This window comes from Panicum virgatum, chromosome 9N, assembly GCF_016808335.1.
Source record: "Panicum virgatum strain AP13 chromosome 9N, P.virgatum_v5, whole genome shotgun sequence".
NCBI classification, from domain to species: Eukaryota; Viridiplantae; Streptophyta; class Magnoliopsida; order Poales; family Poaceae; genus Panicum; species Panicum virgatum.
The window spans coordinates 72875341-72890553 of record NC_053153.1 but is presented as its reverse complement, the minus strand read 5'-3'; the positions used below and the strand labels follow the sequence as shown (position 1 = coordinate 72890553).

At 53.6% G+C, this 15213-nt stretch overlaps 1 protein-coding gene across 2 annotated transcripts; it reads right to left on the bottom strand.

The window, feature by feature from the left end:
* Positions 1 to 11778: 11778 nt before the first annotated feature.
* LOC120692612 (homeobox-leucine zipper protein HOX19-like) lies at positions 11779 to 13719 on the bottom strand. 2 transcript variants are annotated; one of them, XM_039975979.1, is made up of 3 exons: positions 13005 to 13719; positions 12711 to 12790; positions 11779 to 12642 (listed from the first exon to the last, which is right to left on the bottom strand). In XM_039975979.1, the coding sequence occupies exons 1-3, from the start codon at positions 13413 to 13415 to the stop codon at positions 12303 to 12305; spliced, it is 831 nt and encodes a 276-aa protein (XP_039831913.1). In that variant the 5' UTR covers positions 13416 to 13719; the 3' UTR covers positions 11779 to 12302. The 2 variants fall into 2 exon arrangements, with proteins under 2 accessions (XP_039831913.1, XP_039831914.1); XM_039975980.1 differs by having other exon boundaries at positions 11779 to 12630; positions 13005 to 13702.
* Positions 13720 to 15213: the final 1494 nt, after the last annotated feature.

Sequence of the window (15213 nt, the reverse complement as noted above, 5' to 3'; positions counted from 1 at the left end):
TCGCAGTGAGGCCCACCCGTGGCCACGTCGCCGGCTTCTCTTGGACAGCGCTCTGACCCCGCACAGGGTCGAGCAGCCCCTGTCTGGCGCCGGGGACCAGACCGAGGCGGGCGATCGGTCGTGGTGCGGCGTTGCGCCTCCGCTGCCTACCAGCAAGCCGGGAGCATGCGAACCGGCTGCACACAGGCTCACCGTTGGGCCTGCTCCTTCCCCACCTGGTGGCGGCCCATCTCCTGGCGGGCCTATTTCTGCGGAGACGGGCACTACTACACCGACACCATCCCGGCCTGTTTTGTCTGCTCCGCGCGACGCATCCGACGCCCAAGGAAGGAACGTGGCTGCTGTCGCCGCGGCCACCGCGGACTTCATCTCCGGCGTGCGTCGGGCGCTCCAGGCTCCTCTCGCCCTACGGCCCGGTTCGCGGTCCTCGACACCGGCCCCCCCCTACGCAGCCTCAGCGGCGCAGCACACGCATTGCAAACCAGCCTCTGCACTCGGCGGTGAGACCTTCCAAGCGTGGCGAGGTTGTCCTCATGCGCAAGCTTGGTGTCCTTGCCGCTGGCGAACAGCCGACCGATGAAGCAAGGAAGAAGTACTTCAAACTCTTCGACAAGCCCTTGGACAAGAAGCAACTGGCAGCCATCCGCGATCTGTTCCCAGCTGCTCAGACCCTCTCCGATGAGGAACTCTCGGCGGCCGCCATGCAGATTGACGCGGATGTCCTCGTCGCCTAGGCTACGTCCGGGCGGCGTCCAAGGTTGTTAGTTCCTATGGATCAGCCGAACTACAACCTGCTCGTGTGGAACGTCAGTGGGCTCAATAGTGCTGCCCATCGTGATGCTCTGCGCGGGGTCGTGCGTGATGCCAAAGCATCTGTCGTGTGTATCCAGGAAACCAAACTAAGTGCAATATCTCCGTTCATGATCAGTGAAATGCTCGGAACTCGATTCTCGAGCTTTGCCTACGTGCCGGCTGTTGGTGCTTGTGGGGGGTGCTGATCGCTTGCTGCGACCAGGATTTTACTCTGTCGCTAGTGAACGTGGGGAGATTCTCTGTTTCCGTCTTGTTGCAAGCGAGTGATGGCTCGGAACCCTGGTGCCTTACCAGCGTTTACGGGCCGCAACCTGATGCGGACAAAGTTGAGTTCCTCGCGGAGCTCCGATCGATCCGCTCGTCCATCTCCTACCCGTGGATGATTGCAGGGAACTTCAATCTCATACTGGACGCCACCGACAAGAACAATTTGAACCTTAATCGCCGCAACATGGGCCGGTTCCGTAGGTTCGTCGACGAGATGGAGCTGAAAGACATGCCGCTTCACGGCCGTTACTTCACGTGGAGTAACGAGAGAGAGAACGCGACACTTGAGAAGCTGGACCGTGTTTTGGTGACGGTGGACTGGGAACTACTATACCCGGCGTGCTTCCTGCAGGCGCTTTCCTCGGACATGTCCGATCATTGTCCGCTCCACCTCACGTTGAATGCCGCCTTCAACAACAAGCGCCGATTTCATTTCGAGAATTTCTGGCTCAAGATCCCGGGGTATTTGGAGGCGGTTGAGCGCGGCTGGAGGTGCCCCGACAGCATCACAGACCCCTTCCACAGGGTTGACGAACTACTGAAGAACACAGCCCGGGAACTCCAAAGCTGGAGTCAATGACGCATTGGGCAAATCAAACTCCAATTACTCGTCGCCAAAGAAGTGGTGTTCCAGTTTGACTGTGCGCAGGACCGGCGGCAGCTTTCTCCTGAGGAGCACCAGCTTCGGAAGGAGATGAAATGCAAGTGCCTTGGTCTCGCCTCTCTCGAACGGACTATCGCGAGACTGCGATCTAGGATCACTTACCTCAGGGAGGGGGACGCAAACACTAAGTTCTTTCACCTGCATTCGAGCTACAGAACAAAGAGGAAATTCATTTCCAAGCTTGAAGACGGCACCAGCTTGGCTCTGGCCCATGATGAAAAAGCAAACTTGCTGCATTAGCACTTCTCTGCAATTCTTGGCGCGGCGCCAGAACGGAGCTCGACCATCGACCTCCAAGCGCTCGGTGTTCAGGCAGCCAACCTCCAACACCTGGAGTATCCTTTCTCGGAGGAGGAGGTCTGGGCTACGATCAAAGCTCCGCCGGCTGACAAGTCGCCGGGACCGGATGGCTTCACGGCCGAATTCTACAAATCAGCTTGGCCGATCATCAAAATGGATTTCCTAGCTGCATTTGGAGCCTTCTACCTCACCAACCGTACACAGTTGCAGCGCCTGAATGGAGCTCTTATCACGCTTTTACCCAAATGCCAGGATCCGAAAAGACCAGGGGATTACCGGCCCATCAGCCTGATACACAGTTTTGGCAAATTGGTCGCCAAATGCTTGGCTAATCGCCTAGCACCGGAGCTGGATAATCTGGTAGGGGTAAACCAAAGTGCATTCATCAAGAAGCGCTCAATTCATGACAATTTCAAGTTCGTAGAACAAGCTGCGAGGCTGCTGCACAGGAAGAGAAAACCAGCACTGCTACTTAAGCTAGACATCTCCAAGGCATTCGATACTGTATCTTGGCCGTTCCTACTACAAGTCCTAGAAGCTTTGGGCTTTGGCATACGGTGGAGAGATTGGATCGCCTCACTTGTTTCCACGGCATCAACTAGGGTACTCCTTAACGGCGATCCAGGTAACCTGATCTGCAATGCGAGAGGCCTTCGTCAAGGGGACCCGTTGTCGCCGATGTTATTCATACTTGTGATGGAAATGCTCCAACGTCTCTTTCAACGGGCTGCTTCACTCGGCGTTCTGTCACCACCAGCTAGCCAGGTCATCCAGCATCAGTGCTCTCTGTACGCCGACGATGTTGTCCTCTTCGTGAATCCAGCGGCCCAGGACATGATCACCACCAAAGAGATCTTGGCGTTGTTTGGTGATGCTTCTGGTCTGCACACAAATCTGCAGAAAAGCCTCATCGCGCCAATCGCCTGCAGCGACAGTGAGATCACGCTCGCTGCACAGCTGTTTCTAGCTGAGATCTCTGATTTCCCAATTAAATACCTCGGGTTACCGCTTACGGTAAGACGTCTGCGCAAAGCACACCTACAGCCTCTGGTCGACCGTGTGGCTGCCTACATTCCAACTTGGAAGGCCTCACTGTTGAATAAAGCCGAAAGGTTAACCTTGGTGAAAGTCACAATGTCTGCTGCTTGTGTGCACGCCCTAATCTCCCTCAAGGTGCCTGACTGGGTGTTCCAGGAAATTGACAAGAGGAGGCGTGGCTTTCTTTGGTCTGGCAAAGAGAAAGCTAATGGGGGTCAATGCTTGGTGGCTTGGTCCTTCGTTTGTCAGCCGACAGAGGTCGGAGGGTTGGGAGTGGTGGACCTTCGTTTAGCAGCATTTGCTTTGCGCCTAAGGTGGATGTGGCTTAGGCGCACAGATGCTAACAGACCTTGGAAGAATTTGGACGTGGACTTTGGAAAGGATTCTGTGCTGCAAGCGATGTTCAACGCCTCCATTGTGATCGAGCTGGGGGATGGCAACTTGAGTTTATTTTGGTCGGATCACTGGCTCGGACACAACTCACCTTGCCTAATCGCACCGGAACTCTGCAAGCTGATCAAACCGAGGACACGGAACACTAGAACGGTTGACGCTGCACTGCTAGACAAGAGATGGATTCAGGACATGACAGGCACGTTGACTGTCCAAGCTCTCTATGAATACTTAATCCTCTGGGAAGCTGCTGAGGGCGTGCAGCTAAGGCAGGGCGTTGAGGATACTATCAAATGGAAATGGACCTCAGATGCCACCTATTCTGCACGGTCAGCTTACCAAGCTTTCTTCCTCGGAAGCGCTCAGTTTGAGGGAGCTAGGCCCATTTGGAAGTCTTGGGCGCCATTGAAAGTAAAAATTTTTACTTGGCTGGCAGTCAAAGGCCGTATCTGGACAGCAGACCGCAGGCGTCACCGGGGGCTAACTACGGACACGACTTGCCGTCTATGCGATCAGGAAGACGAGACAGCCGACCATCTACTCTGCAATTGCAGCTTCACCAGGGAAGTTTGGTACGCCCTGCTGCTTGTGATCGACTACCAGAGCCCTCCGCCTTCTGCCGATCTAAGCCTCTACAATGGTGGCTCCTGCTACGCCAAGACTTGTCACATGATCAAAAGAAGAGGCTAGACACAGCTGTAATGCTTGTCTCTTGGCTGGTGTGGAAGGAGCGGAACGCCAGGGTGTTCAACAATCTTGAGCGAACACCAAGCCAGCTGCTGGACGACATTCTCGCCGAGGGAGGTAGCTGGATTCGGGCTGGGGCGACTAAGCTTGCTGCTATCGGCTGGTCACATCGGTCGCTCACGGGTACAAATGTCAACGGTAGCTAGGTCTCTTAGCACAGGATGCTCTCTGGTTGTAATCTACGGCCGTATAGTCCTCTTCTAGTTTCGGTTGAGGTGTGCGTGCGCCTCTTTTTGGCCCGCGTTGTAAACTTTGAACAATCTTTTCTTCTTAGTGAAATGATACACAGCCCTCCTGCGTATTCTCGAAAAAAAATGATCTGCATGCACGATAAACAAAATGCAAAATAGAATGCTCTGAATCAAGTAAAAGAGACTTGGCAATTAGAGTGAAGAAACAGCATGTTAATGGTGTTCATTCTAAAGGAATATGCAACTCTCAATCATACAACAAGACTAGGTAATATGTAGGTTTAGCTCAGAAGCCAAGCATATATCAGCTTATATTTCATACACCGAAGCCAAGCATATATCAGCTTATATTTCATACACCAATGATCTAAAGGTTTAGCTTAGGTTGCTAATTGTTTCAGTTTATTTTCAGGGCACGAGGTTGTACCAAGAAATTGAAGATCACATTCCTGCATACTTTCTGGCGTGTTTATCAGTGATGTGAAGGTTCTAGTCAGTGACAAGATTCACGACATTGTCGCCAATGGATAAATCACAAGACTCACATCTTCTGCCAAAACAATGTAGAACCAGTTTATTTCAGTGCTTACTCTAATTGTTTCACTTTTTGCTGTACAAATAACTTTAGATGGTAGTTTGCCACATTGAAGTACTGATTTCATGGAGCATTGGGAACAAAAATGTACACTTCTGTGTTTGCTTTTGATGTGTGCTGAACTGCTGGACTAGTAATATTCAGTGTTTAATTCAAGTGTGCTCTTTTGACTTATGTTGTGAATGGTGGCTTGCTTGAACGGGACAGAGGGCCGTTGTGTATGGTGGCTCACAGAGCTCGGCAGGCATCTACAAGCCTGCATCATTTGTACCGCGAAAACCCAATAGGAGATCGCAGGTTTGGAATATATGTTGTCGGGCTCCTATAGAGCGATTAAATTGTGCTTGCTGGTGATGCGGTTACCCCTGCAGGCGTTTGCAGACGGGCCCGCCTGCATCTTGAATTAAGGATGCGGCAAACGAAATGGTTTTAAGGACCGTGCAGTTAACAGGGGTATTTGAGGTCCAAAAGCTAGGATTGCACTTTTCGGGGAACGGAGGGAGGGAGTACAATGCAAGTCTGAATCCTTCCACAGAGACGGAGACATTGTACACTGTCATGATTGGGGTGAGCTTTCTCCACCTAGCTGGGGACAATTCCATCAGTGGAGAAAGCACGGCAAGTTCTGTGGTGCACGAAGACTCGGGGAAAGCTACGAGCTAGCGCCCTCATGGCGGCTGCTCCCCGGAGCTCTCACCCGTCATCGTCGTCCTTGGCCAGCCCACTTCTCCCGGCAGACAAAAAGGTCGACATGTTGCTGTGCTTCGACATATATAGGCCGGGGCAGGTATACGGTGGATCGAGCATGAAAGGACGCTGGACGATCGACCGTGTAGCGGAGAGATTCCTAGGACAAGAAGCTAGCCCGCTACACACCGCCGGCGACTAGTCTCGGATTGTGAAGTGTTTGCACTTTTCCGACGTGAGGCAGTACGGCACTACTGATTCTACAGAGATAGAATCTGAATAGAAGAATTAATAATAAAAAAAGAGTATGTTCTCGGCTAATGCTTGCTTAGGTTCTTTCTTCTTCTTTTTTAGATTTTTTTGAGAGGATCTTTTTTTTAGATAATGAGGTTCTTTCTTCTTTGCCGTGGGTCGGCCCATTTTAACTTTCTGTGTGTTGGGCCTGGGTGGTATAACCCAGCTTGCAGTTGAACCCCACTCCTGCCCTACTCCCACGGTCCCACACTCCCACCTAGGGGTGGTAATGGGCCATGACCCTAGTGACCTCTTTACAGCCCAATAAGATCTTTAAAATTTTTAGTTCAAAATTACATAAGATTAGAGCCCGGCTCTTTTAGGATCCGGCCCTTAGATTTTCTAGTTCAAAATGTTGGACCCTTTACCACCCCTGCTCCCACCCGTAGTAGTCCTCAGTACCCCTCAAAAAAAAAACAGTAGTAGTCACCGTCACGGGAACGTTCGTGCCAACCGCATGACTTCATGAGAGTTTTATTACGGGACGTCCGGGACGCGGGACGGAAGTGTGCAGAAGTGTTGGTCACGCTGAGCGAGCGAGCGAAATTCACTCCGCTCACGGGATCGGCACACGGACCGGAGCCGGAGGCCCCTCCAGCTCCCCGTGAAGCTGGGCCGAAACAGCTTCGTCGCATGGCCGCCGGGCCATCATTTGTTGAATTTTTTTTTTTGGAAAACCAAGCCCTCACGTGATGATGATGCCTTCACGGATCTGCGCTGCCACACGCCGCGTCGAGCATTTAAGCCCGGCCCATCGAGCCGCCTCCTGCAACAGCCCCCGACGGCCGTCGTTTTTCTAAGATCTTTCGGCCCAAGAGTAAGGCTAATAATATGGCCAACAAGCTGGCTGTAAGGCTCTTTGTAGTCTTCTCTCAGCCCACATGTATAATAGTTACCTCTTCACAATTAATGCATGACCCACCTGTCTCTCTCACATATTTTCTTGGTTCTTGTGCCCAAGTCGGCTGTAAGTTTATAGCCCGCTTCTCTCTCTCATCTCTTTTCTCCTCCACCTCATCATTTAGCCGACTTACAGCCAGCTATAATACTTGCTCTAACGTCGCCGGCCGCCACCTAAGGATGCTTTGGATAGGAGGTGTTCTCTGTGTCTTAGTAGGCTCTTAGCCTACTTGCAAGGTTACTACCTACCTGTACGACGACGTAATATAGGTCCTGTTTGTTTTCGCTCGGCTTATAATCTAAGCGTGTCTGAGAGAAGCGAAGATTATCTCGCTTCTTGATTCTCATTTCTTGTAGTTCAAATCTTTGAAGCGGATTACCACGTAAAGCGGAAATAAACAAGGCATTGATGGGATTATCGGTTATTTTCACCGATAAACCGATTATAATCAGAAACAAACATGGCCATAGACATATAGTACAACTCCACTAGCTAGTATATACATACTGCTACTACTATTAATTTGTTATCGATAATAAGGAGCAGGGAATGTCACCCAACAAATACTATTAATTAGCACCAGGTTTCCAGTGGGCAGTGGGGGTGGATCCGTGGATACATTTGCATCATCTTAGTTTTTTTTTTAAAAAAATACATTTGCATTAAAAATCACTAAAAGGTGCTGGAGCCACTAGGAAAACGAATTCGTGTTCAGGTACTGATCGAAAAGGCGACCAGGTAGAGGTCACGGCCCCCACTGTCTCCCGAGCGTTGAGCAAGCGCTGCGACATCCGTCTTCGCGTCACCCGGATTCGGATTCGGCCTGCGCATATATTCGGAAAATCCCGGGGCGATCCGATGTGCGGGCAGAAAGCCGCCCAAGGATAACAACGCGCTGCTTGTGGGGGGTACCCGATCAGCACGAGCGTACAGAAAATTGCGCCCTGGGACGTCGGCAAGCAGCAGCTGGCCGGAACGAACCACGCACGGTTCGGCCTGGCTGGACGCGCGTACGCTAGCTTTTGCTGCAGGGGCGACACCCAATGATCGGCACCGCCGGCGCGGGGGCACGCCATGTGGGCGGCACCCAATGATCGGCAGGCGTATCCGATCCGCAGCCCTCGGAGTATGAGTATCACCTGGTCAGATGGTCCCTCGCCTGCCGCAAGTGTGCAGCTAGCCAGCTACTGATGATTGTCTGGATCATGAGCCGGTGACAGATCCCCGAGCACGGCAGCCGTACGTACGTGCCCCTGCCCTGCCCTGCACGGCCCGATCAACTGCGCGAGACCGCGTCAGCAGCTATCCGGGATCGAAGTCTTGCCCGGCAGGCGCGCGTCTCGTCCGTTCGGCGACCTGTCGCCGCGCCACTGGCCGCGGGCCGACCCGGCGCGCGTTCCGTCAAGGAAGGCGGCCGCCTGGCACTGGCAGCTTCTTGCCTTCTTCTGCCCTGGCCCGCCGGCTCGCGCGGTGCCTTAACGCCCGAGCAATCCCCCGTGGCGCGGGGCCACGCCTTCCCGCCAGCAGGCCCGGCACATCACATGGACGGCTCGGATCAGGTCGCCCGGCCGCGGCGTGCACGCTCAGCGTAGAGATCAAACGGTTAGTTACGACACTTGGGCTCGAGCAGGTTGCTGGCGATGGAGTCGGAGGACGCGCCATGTCGCGACGTGCCGTTTGGCGGTTCACACGTCAACGGCGGCGCGGGGACCGGCGGCCGGGGCCGGGGAAGACACGCGCGGTGCACCCACACGGGCACGGATGGTCGGCGGGAGGCACGCGACGCGCGGGGGCGCCACATTTAACTACCGATCGGTCTCGGGCTTGCAGGCATGGGGGGAGGACGCGGCGCCGGGTGCACGCGCGCGGTGTGACCGGCGTTAAGTCGTTGGAGCAGCTAGCTGCTTCCGATCCGTTTCATCGCGCTCACGGGGAACCGGCCGCGCCGCTCTCGTCGTCGCTGCCTCCGCCCGGTCCGCGCGAGCGCACGACTCAGCGCTCCAATCCTGTAGTAGTCTTTTAAGGTTGGTGATCCGCGGCGAGGCCCCCGTGTGCGTGGTTAAGGCAAGCAAGCATCCTAGGATGGAACGGATGAGCTACCAAACTCTTAACCACTGATACCGTACTGTGCTCCAACTGGAGTACGTATTCAGTACTTATACAAGTTTAAATTTAAATGGGAATCTCAGAGCAGCAGTACGAGTACGAGCAGGACTAAGCTTCAAAGTTCAAACGAGTGCGATGATCGTCTCGGCGCCTTTTCCCCCCAATGAGTTTGAGATTCTCCACCGGCCAGGCAGTAGCCGCAACCGGTTCCTGATTCTTCCCTTGCGCCTTGCGTCATGGAGAGACGTCGTACGCGGACGGGTGACGAACCCCCGCCCGGCGGTTGCTGTAGCTTTGCTGATACCGGACAGCCGACATCTCAACCCATAACTGCCGGCCACGCCCACAAAAAGCCTTGCTGATCCTACCACAGATCGACTAGCACGCTCACGGCCCGATAGACCGTTAACCGGCCGACCAAGCACGGAGAGGAAGACGATCGTTTCCTTCCTGTCGCGCTCGCCGCGGCCGGCCCATACCCGGCATCAGCGCGCAACCCCCCGACACCGCCACCGCCTTTTACGCGTCACGCCGCGCGGCTCGCCTCGCCTCGCCGCGGCAGCCCTCGTTGGCCGGCCCGCGCGCTCACACGATCGGCGAGCGCGCGTTTACACCCGAGGACGACACCGACCGCTCCAGGCGCGCGGCGCCGCGCTGGCCGCCCGGCCAACCCCCGCTCACGGCCTTGTGGGTCACTGGACTAGCTAGACCGCCGCTGAGACCGAAAGCCGTACGTGTTGAACACACCAGGACCGAAAGCTAAGCTCGTCGCTCGTCGTGGCCGGGCCAGTGGGGCGGCGGGGCAGCAGGGATGCTTCGGCGACAGGGCACGCGCGACAGCGGCTGGCTGGGTGGCTGGCTTGCCTGCTGTCCCAATAATGAATCCAGCAAAAGCGACGGCAACTCGGGGATGAGAGCCCCGACAGCGCAATCATTGAGCCGTGCACAGATATAAAAAAGGGGTGTACACCTGCAGACAGGGCCAAGCCAAGAGGGCTCGTGTCATCATCCAACATCTGTGCCTGACGCTCACCATCAGTACTAGGTCGTTTGGGCGCGCTTCGCCGCGCCGGTAAATAAGCTATCTATATGATATAGCAAAAATGTACATGTAGAAGGACTATCTATATGAAACTTCAAATGTGTTTCCATGTCTAGGGCTGCAAACACCTCGTTAGAGAAAATAGACAGTAAGCAGGACGAATGGCATATATGATGGCTAGACAAAGCAAAAATTGTAAGTGGTCACCAACTTTCGTTTTTTTTGGTGCAATTTGATCCAACAATTGCTTGAACGGCAATGGAAGCTATAATTCTACAAATCCCTGATGCTACCTATTCAAGTGCAAGAAAATAAATTTCAACCTAATAGAGTATCATTGATTCAGTAAATAATGTACAAACAGTAGCGGGAAGGTATGATGCTCTGTCATGTAGATGCTCTTATTTTTGCCCATAGAGCTAGAAGGTATGACGTGCTCAGGGCACTGATCCCTACAGTCCATGCTGATGCTAAAACAGGCCTCGTATTTCACATCAATGGCCGTAGAAATCCCTGTAGGGAGGAAGGCATAAAGGGACCGTAGAAGCAGCATATTTGAAAAAGAGAGCATATCTCTTCTTCATCACACCACAGCACCCATACAATATGAAAAAGGAATAGATCAACCAAAGTTAAACATCATAAGCAGGTTTGATCAAATTGAAATTTAATTTGCTGCACAAAAATGCTAATACTAAATTCCCTGCAAAACCAACGAAACTACAAAGCGATTTACGACACCGTACCAAAGAGACATAGGGTCGAACACAAAGTATGCAAGTGCTGAAGTGCAGATAACCTCCGACACGGAATATGTGTTGCGTCGCTGAATGTGTTTACTGCCGCGACCTAGTTTTAATAACGTCCACCAAAGTACAAAGCGGCGAGGAAGAACAGCGAGGGAGGGTGCCACCTGAACTTTCATGAGACCAAGGTCCTGTTTAGTTCCCAAAACTTTTCACGCGCTACGATAATCTCAAACGTTTGATCACTAATTATAAGTATTAAATATGGATAACTGACAAAACCCATTCCATAACCCCCGGGCAAAATCGCGAGACGAATCTATTGAACCTAATTATGCAATGATTAGACAATGTCGTTCTATAGTAAACATCCTCTAATGACGAATTAATTAGGTTTAATAGATTCGTCTCGCGATTTCCCATCTATTCGTGTAATTAGTTTTATAATTATTCTATGTTTAATACTCCTAATTAGTGTTATAAAAGTTCCCAAAAAATTTTACCCGAGCGTGGTGACATGGCGTGGTGGTTTGGGAGGCTAAACCCTGAGCCTAAACTGCGAGACGAATCTAATGAGGTATATCAATCTATAATCAGTTGATGGTTACTGTAGCATCACTGCAGCAAATCATGAATTGATTATACTAATTAGATTCATCTCGCAAATTAGCACTCATCTGTCAAAAAATTTATAAACAAATTTTATTTAATACTTCTAAATGATAAAATTTCTTTTGATGTGACATAGACTAAAAAACTGATGAAAACAAACATAATCGTGAGGTGCGGATGTACCGTCAATTTGTATGCGAGGCAAAGACAGTACGGCACGCCAAGCCTGCCTGAGGCTGACGCACAACGGCCACGTGCCTGGGGCTGGGGATCAACTCACGCACGGTAAAAAGTCGATGGCCTGAAAGTCCTCGATTTCCCGACAGGACACTGCCGACTGCTTGGGGCACGTGCCGCACTCTTATTTGCAAACAGTAGCGCAATGGTCTGGGAAGCTCTCGTTTTCTTCGGGCATAAGAGTGAACATATGTACATGTATAAAAACAGGAAGGAGATCGACTAGAAGCATCTCAATCTAATGGTCGTCGATTTGTACAGTAATAACAGTATAATTGTACTAGTACTACCACTCGGTTACGTACTTAACTGCCCTCTGATCAACGGCATATGAATACGTACTCCAACCTGTGAATGAAAGAAAACCGAAGAGTAGTGCTCCTGAAACAGCATGGATGCCCAAAAATATACATGGATGGATTGGCTATTTTGACTACCCCTATGTATCAAAGCCTATGATTGGTTGGATTAGCTGAAGATGGGAACAGTAACTAGCTATCTTACTTAATCCCCATCCCCCCTGATCACGAAAATAGCTAGAGGGGAGGATGGATCATCATGTTACTTGTGGCGTACGCGAGGTGGTTTGGATGGCGTGTACGTGGTGGCAGTGGCGGTGCTCTGTGTTGTTGCTGGTGGTCACCATGCACGCGCGTGCAGATGAGATGATCAGCAGGCGGCGGAGTGGGTGAAGGGGTTGAAGAAGTGGTGCGCCGGGGCCGCCGCCTTGGGCCGGCCGGGGTCGGCCTTGGCCGCGGCGGCGGGCCCGCCCAGGCGCTCGCAGGACGGGCAGAGCGTCAGCGTGGCGGCCAGCAGCTGCATGTAGAACGGCGCCGGCGCGGTGGCGGGCGGCGGCGGCGGCCCGGGCCCCGGCGGGGCGAACTTGAGCGCGCGGAGCTCCTGCAGCTCCCGCTGCAGGCGGCGGTTCTCCTCGGTGAGCGACTCGCAGCAGCGCTTGAGGAACTCGCAGTCCACCTCCGTCTGCTTCAGCTTCGTCCTGCGCGCGCGGCTAAACCAGGTTAGTTGGCCACCGTCAGGAGCTATGGGGGGGGGTCGGGCTTGGGCGGCAACACTAACCTTGCTCGCCTGTTCTGGAACCACACCTCGACCTGCCGTGGCCTCAGGTTCAGTTGCTTCGCCAGCGCGACTTTCTGCTTCTGGTCAGGGCCGGATAAGACACACCAACAGAAAGCGAAAAGGAGGAGCATGTTCAGACTTGAGTTGAGAGATAAGCTCATTTGGCATGGATGGATAAGAAATCGAGCTCCACCACTACTTGTTTATTAATCTGCAGACACACAATATATTTGCAAACAAACAGAGATGCAGCAACCGGATCCAGGTCGATCGGCAGGGGCGGCGCGGTCGTACCGGGTTGAGGGTGCTGTGCTCCTTGAAGCGGTCCTCCAGGAGCGCGGACTGCTCCTTGGTCAGCCGCAGCTTCTTGCGCGTGCTCCCGTCGTCGTCGTCCTCGGCCCGCGCCGTCGACGACGCCCGCTCGCCGTCGGCCTCCTCCACGCGCTCCCTCTTCACGCCCGCCGCCGGCGGCGACGACACGCTGTGCGCGGCCCCGCCGCCGGACCCCGTCGCGGTCGCCTCGTCCGGCATGCTAAGCGTCAGCGACGGCTCCAGCGCGCGCGGCGACGGCGGCAGCCGCGCCGCGTCCCTGCCCAGCCGGCCGCCGGTGCCCTGCCGCCGCGCCGCGTCAGAGGCTCCGCCGCCGCCGAGGGACAGGTCCAGGGCCAGCCCGGCGTCGTCCAGGTGGACGTCCTCCTGAGCCATGGCGTGCACGCCGCAGCGCAGGGGCCAGAACCAGAAGCTAGCTAGAGCGAGTCGCTAGCTGGCCGCCCACTTCAGTTAGCAGCTAACCGCCGGGTCTCCCTCTGGTGGCACGCCGCCAAACACAGCAGAGCTGGGCGCTGGGTGTTCCTTGCAAGGTGCGAGCTGCCGCCGGGGGGAGCAAGGACCTCGGAAGAAGGTGGGGGGAAGGAAGGAATGAGATGGTTGGGGAGGAATGAGGAGGCGGGCGAGAATATTTGAGGAGGAGCGGAGCCGGCAAAGGGACAAGCCACATCACGCGCACGTACGCGCGCGCACATCACGCGCACGTACGCGCCCCCGCGCCGTGACACTTGCAAGCCTCTGGCAAGGCCATCGGATCGGGCACTCAGGTTCACCTCAGCTTGGGGTCCATGTCCATGAGTCCATCCAACCCCCAGAGGCCCAGACCACAGGTGCCGCGCCTGCTCTGCCGTGCTGCGGATGGAGTAGCACATCGGAACAGTGCCGCCAAAAAGGCTGGGGTTTTCTATTGGGGATGACTGGGGGCGAGGCGCGGGGCGGCCACGTGGACGCGCCTGCGCAGAGGGGCAGGCACAAGACTAGCGGCAGCAGCAACGCGCACATCGTTCTCATCTCCTCGATCCCAAGATGAAATCGATATGTGTTGTGCAGTGCAAAAGGTGAACCGGCCGCCATGAAATCGATCTATGAAAAGAAAATAGATGCATGACGTACGTGTGCATATGTAAAGGCAAAATTTAATGTTCTAGAGCAGTTAGGTACGTACGTGTATACAACAATCATATCATATATATGTTTATATATAGCATATATACTACATGATTGCTTTTCACTCCTTAGATTTTAGAACAAGGTATCACAGATGATGGTTGCATGCACTATATAATACACACTAGATATTGCCGGGCATCTTCTACTGCTATACCCCCTATTGGGGGGAAAGCAGAATTGGAGCAGGAGCACCGCATCAAGTGCTTGTCTGCGGGATCGTGGCAGCATTACTCATCACCCACTCCACCACCACCACCACCACACCATGGATGGATGTGCTGCTCATTTACTAGGTGCCCGGTTGGGCTAGCTGCTGGTGCCTTCCTCCCAATCTCCGGTTACTTTCCTTCTCCATCCAGCAGCCCTGGCTGGTACGCGTGGTAGGAGCTTTTTCTCCCTTTTCCAACCCCAAGCTAGCTTTGGTAGCTACCATACCCACACACACACCCCTTCTTCACCCAAGTTCCAACCAGTAGGTCCTGGCCTCCCGCCCTCTTTCCACACCACCTCACTTCTTTCCACATCAGACAAGAACTCGGCCCTCGAAAAAGAGGAGAGAAAAAAGGAGTAGAAACAAAAGAGGATAGAGAGAAAAAGAAATGCTTCGGGGCTTCTAGGCCTGTTGCCTCATCTTGTGACACCTTTCCAATGATAGGTCCGGGGTTCACATTACATTAATTACATGCATCCTTGACTTGTTAATCTCGCGCTTCCGTGCTGATTAGGGCGAATTAACTACGGGGGCGACCTGCTGGTTAATCGCGCTTGTTTATTTGGTTGGTCTGCAGGGGCCCTTTTCCGTTGCACACCGCCCTGTTCTGCTGTTCACCACATGGCCTGCCGAGGGACGGAACAGGGGGAGGAGGCACAGTAACGGAAAGGAATAGAGCAATCGGCTGCCAGCGGCGTCTGTCATCCAACCGCGTGTGCACCATGGATTCTGTATATGATGGGGCAGCTACACATCTACAAATGTGTATACATGAAACACGGCTCTTATTAGAAT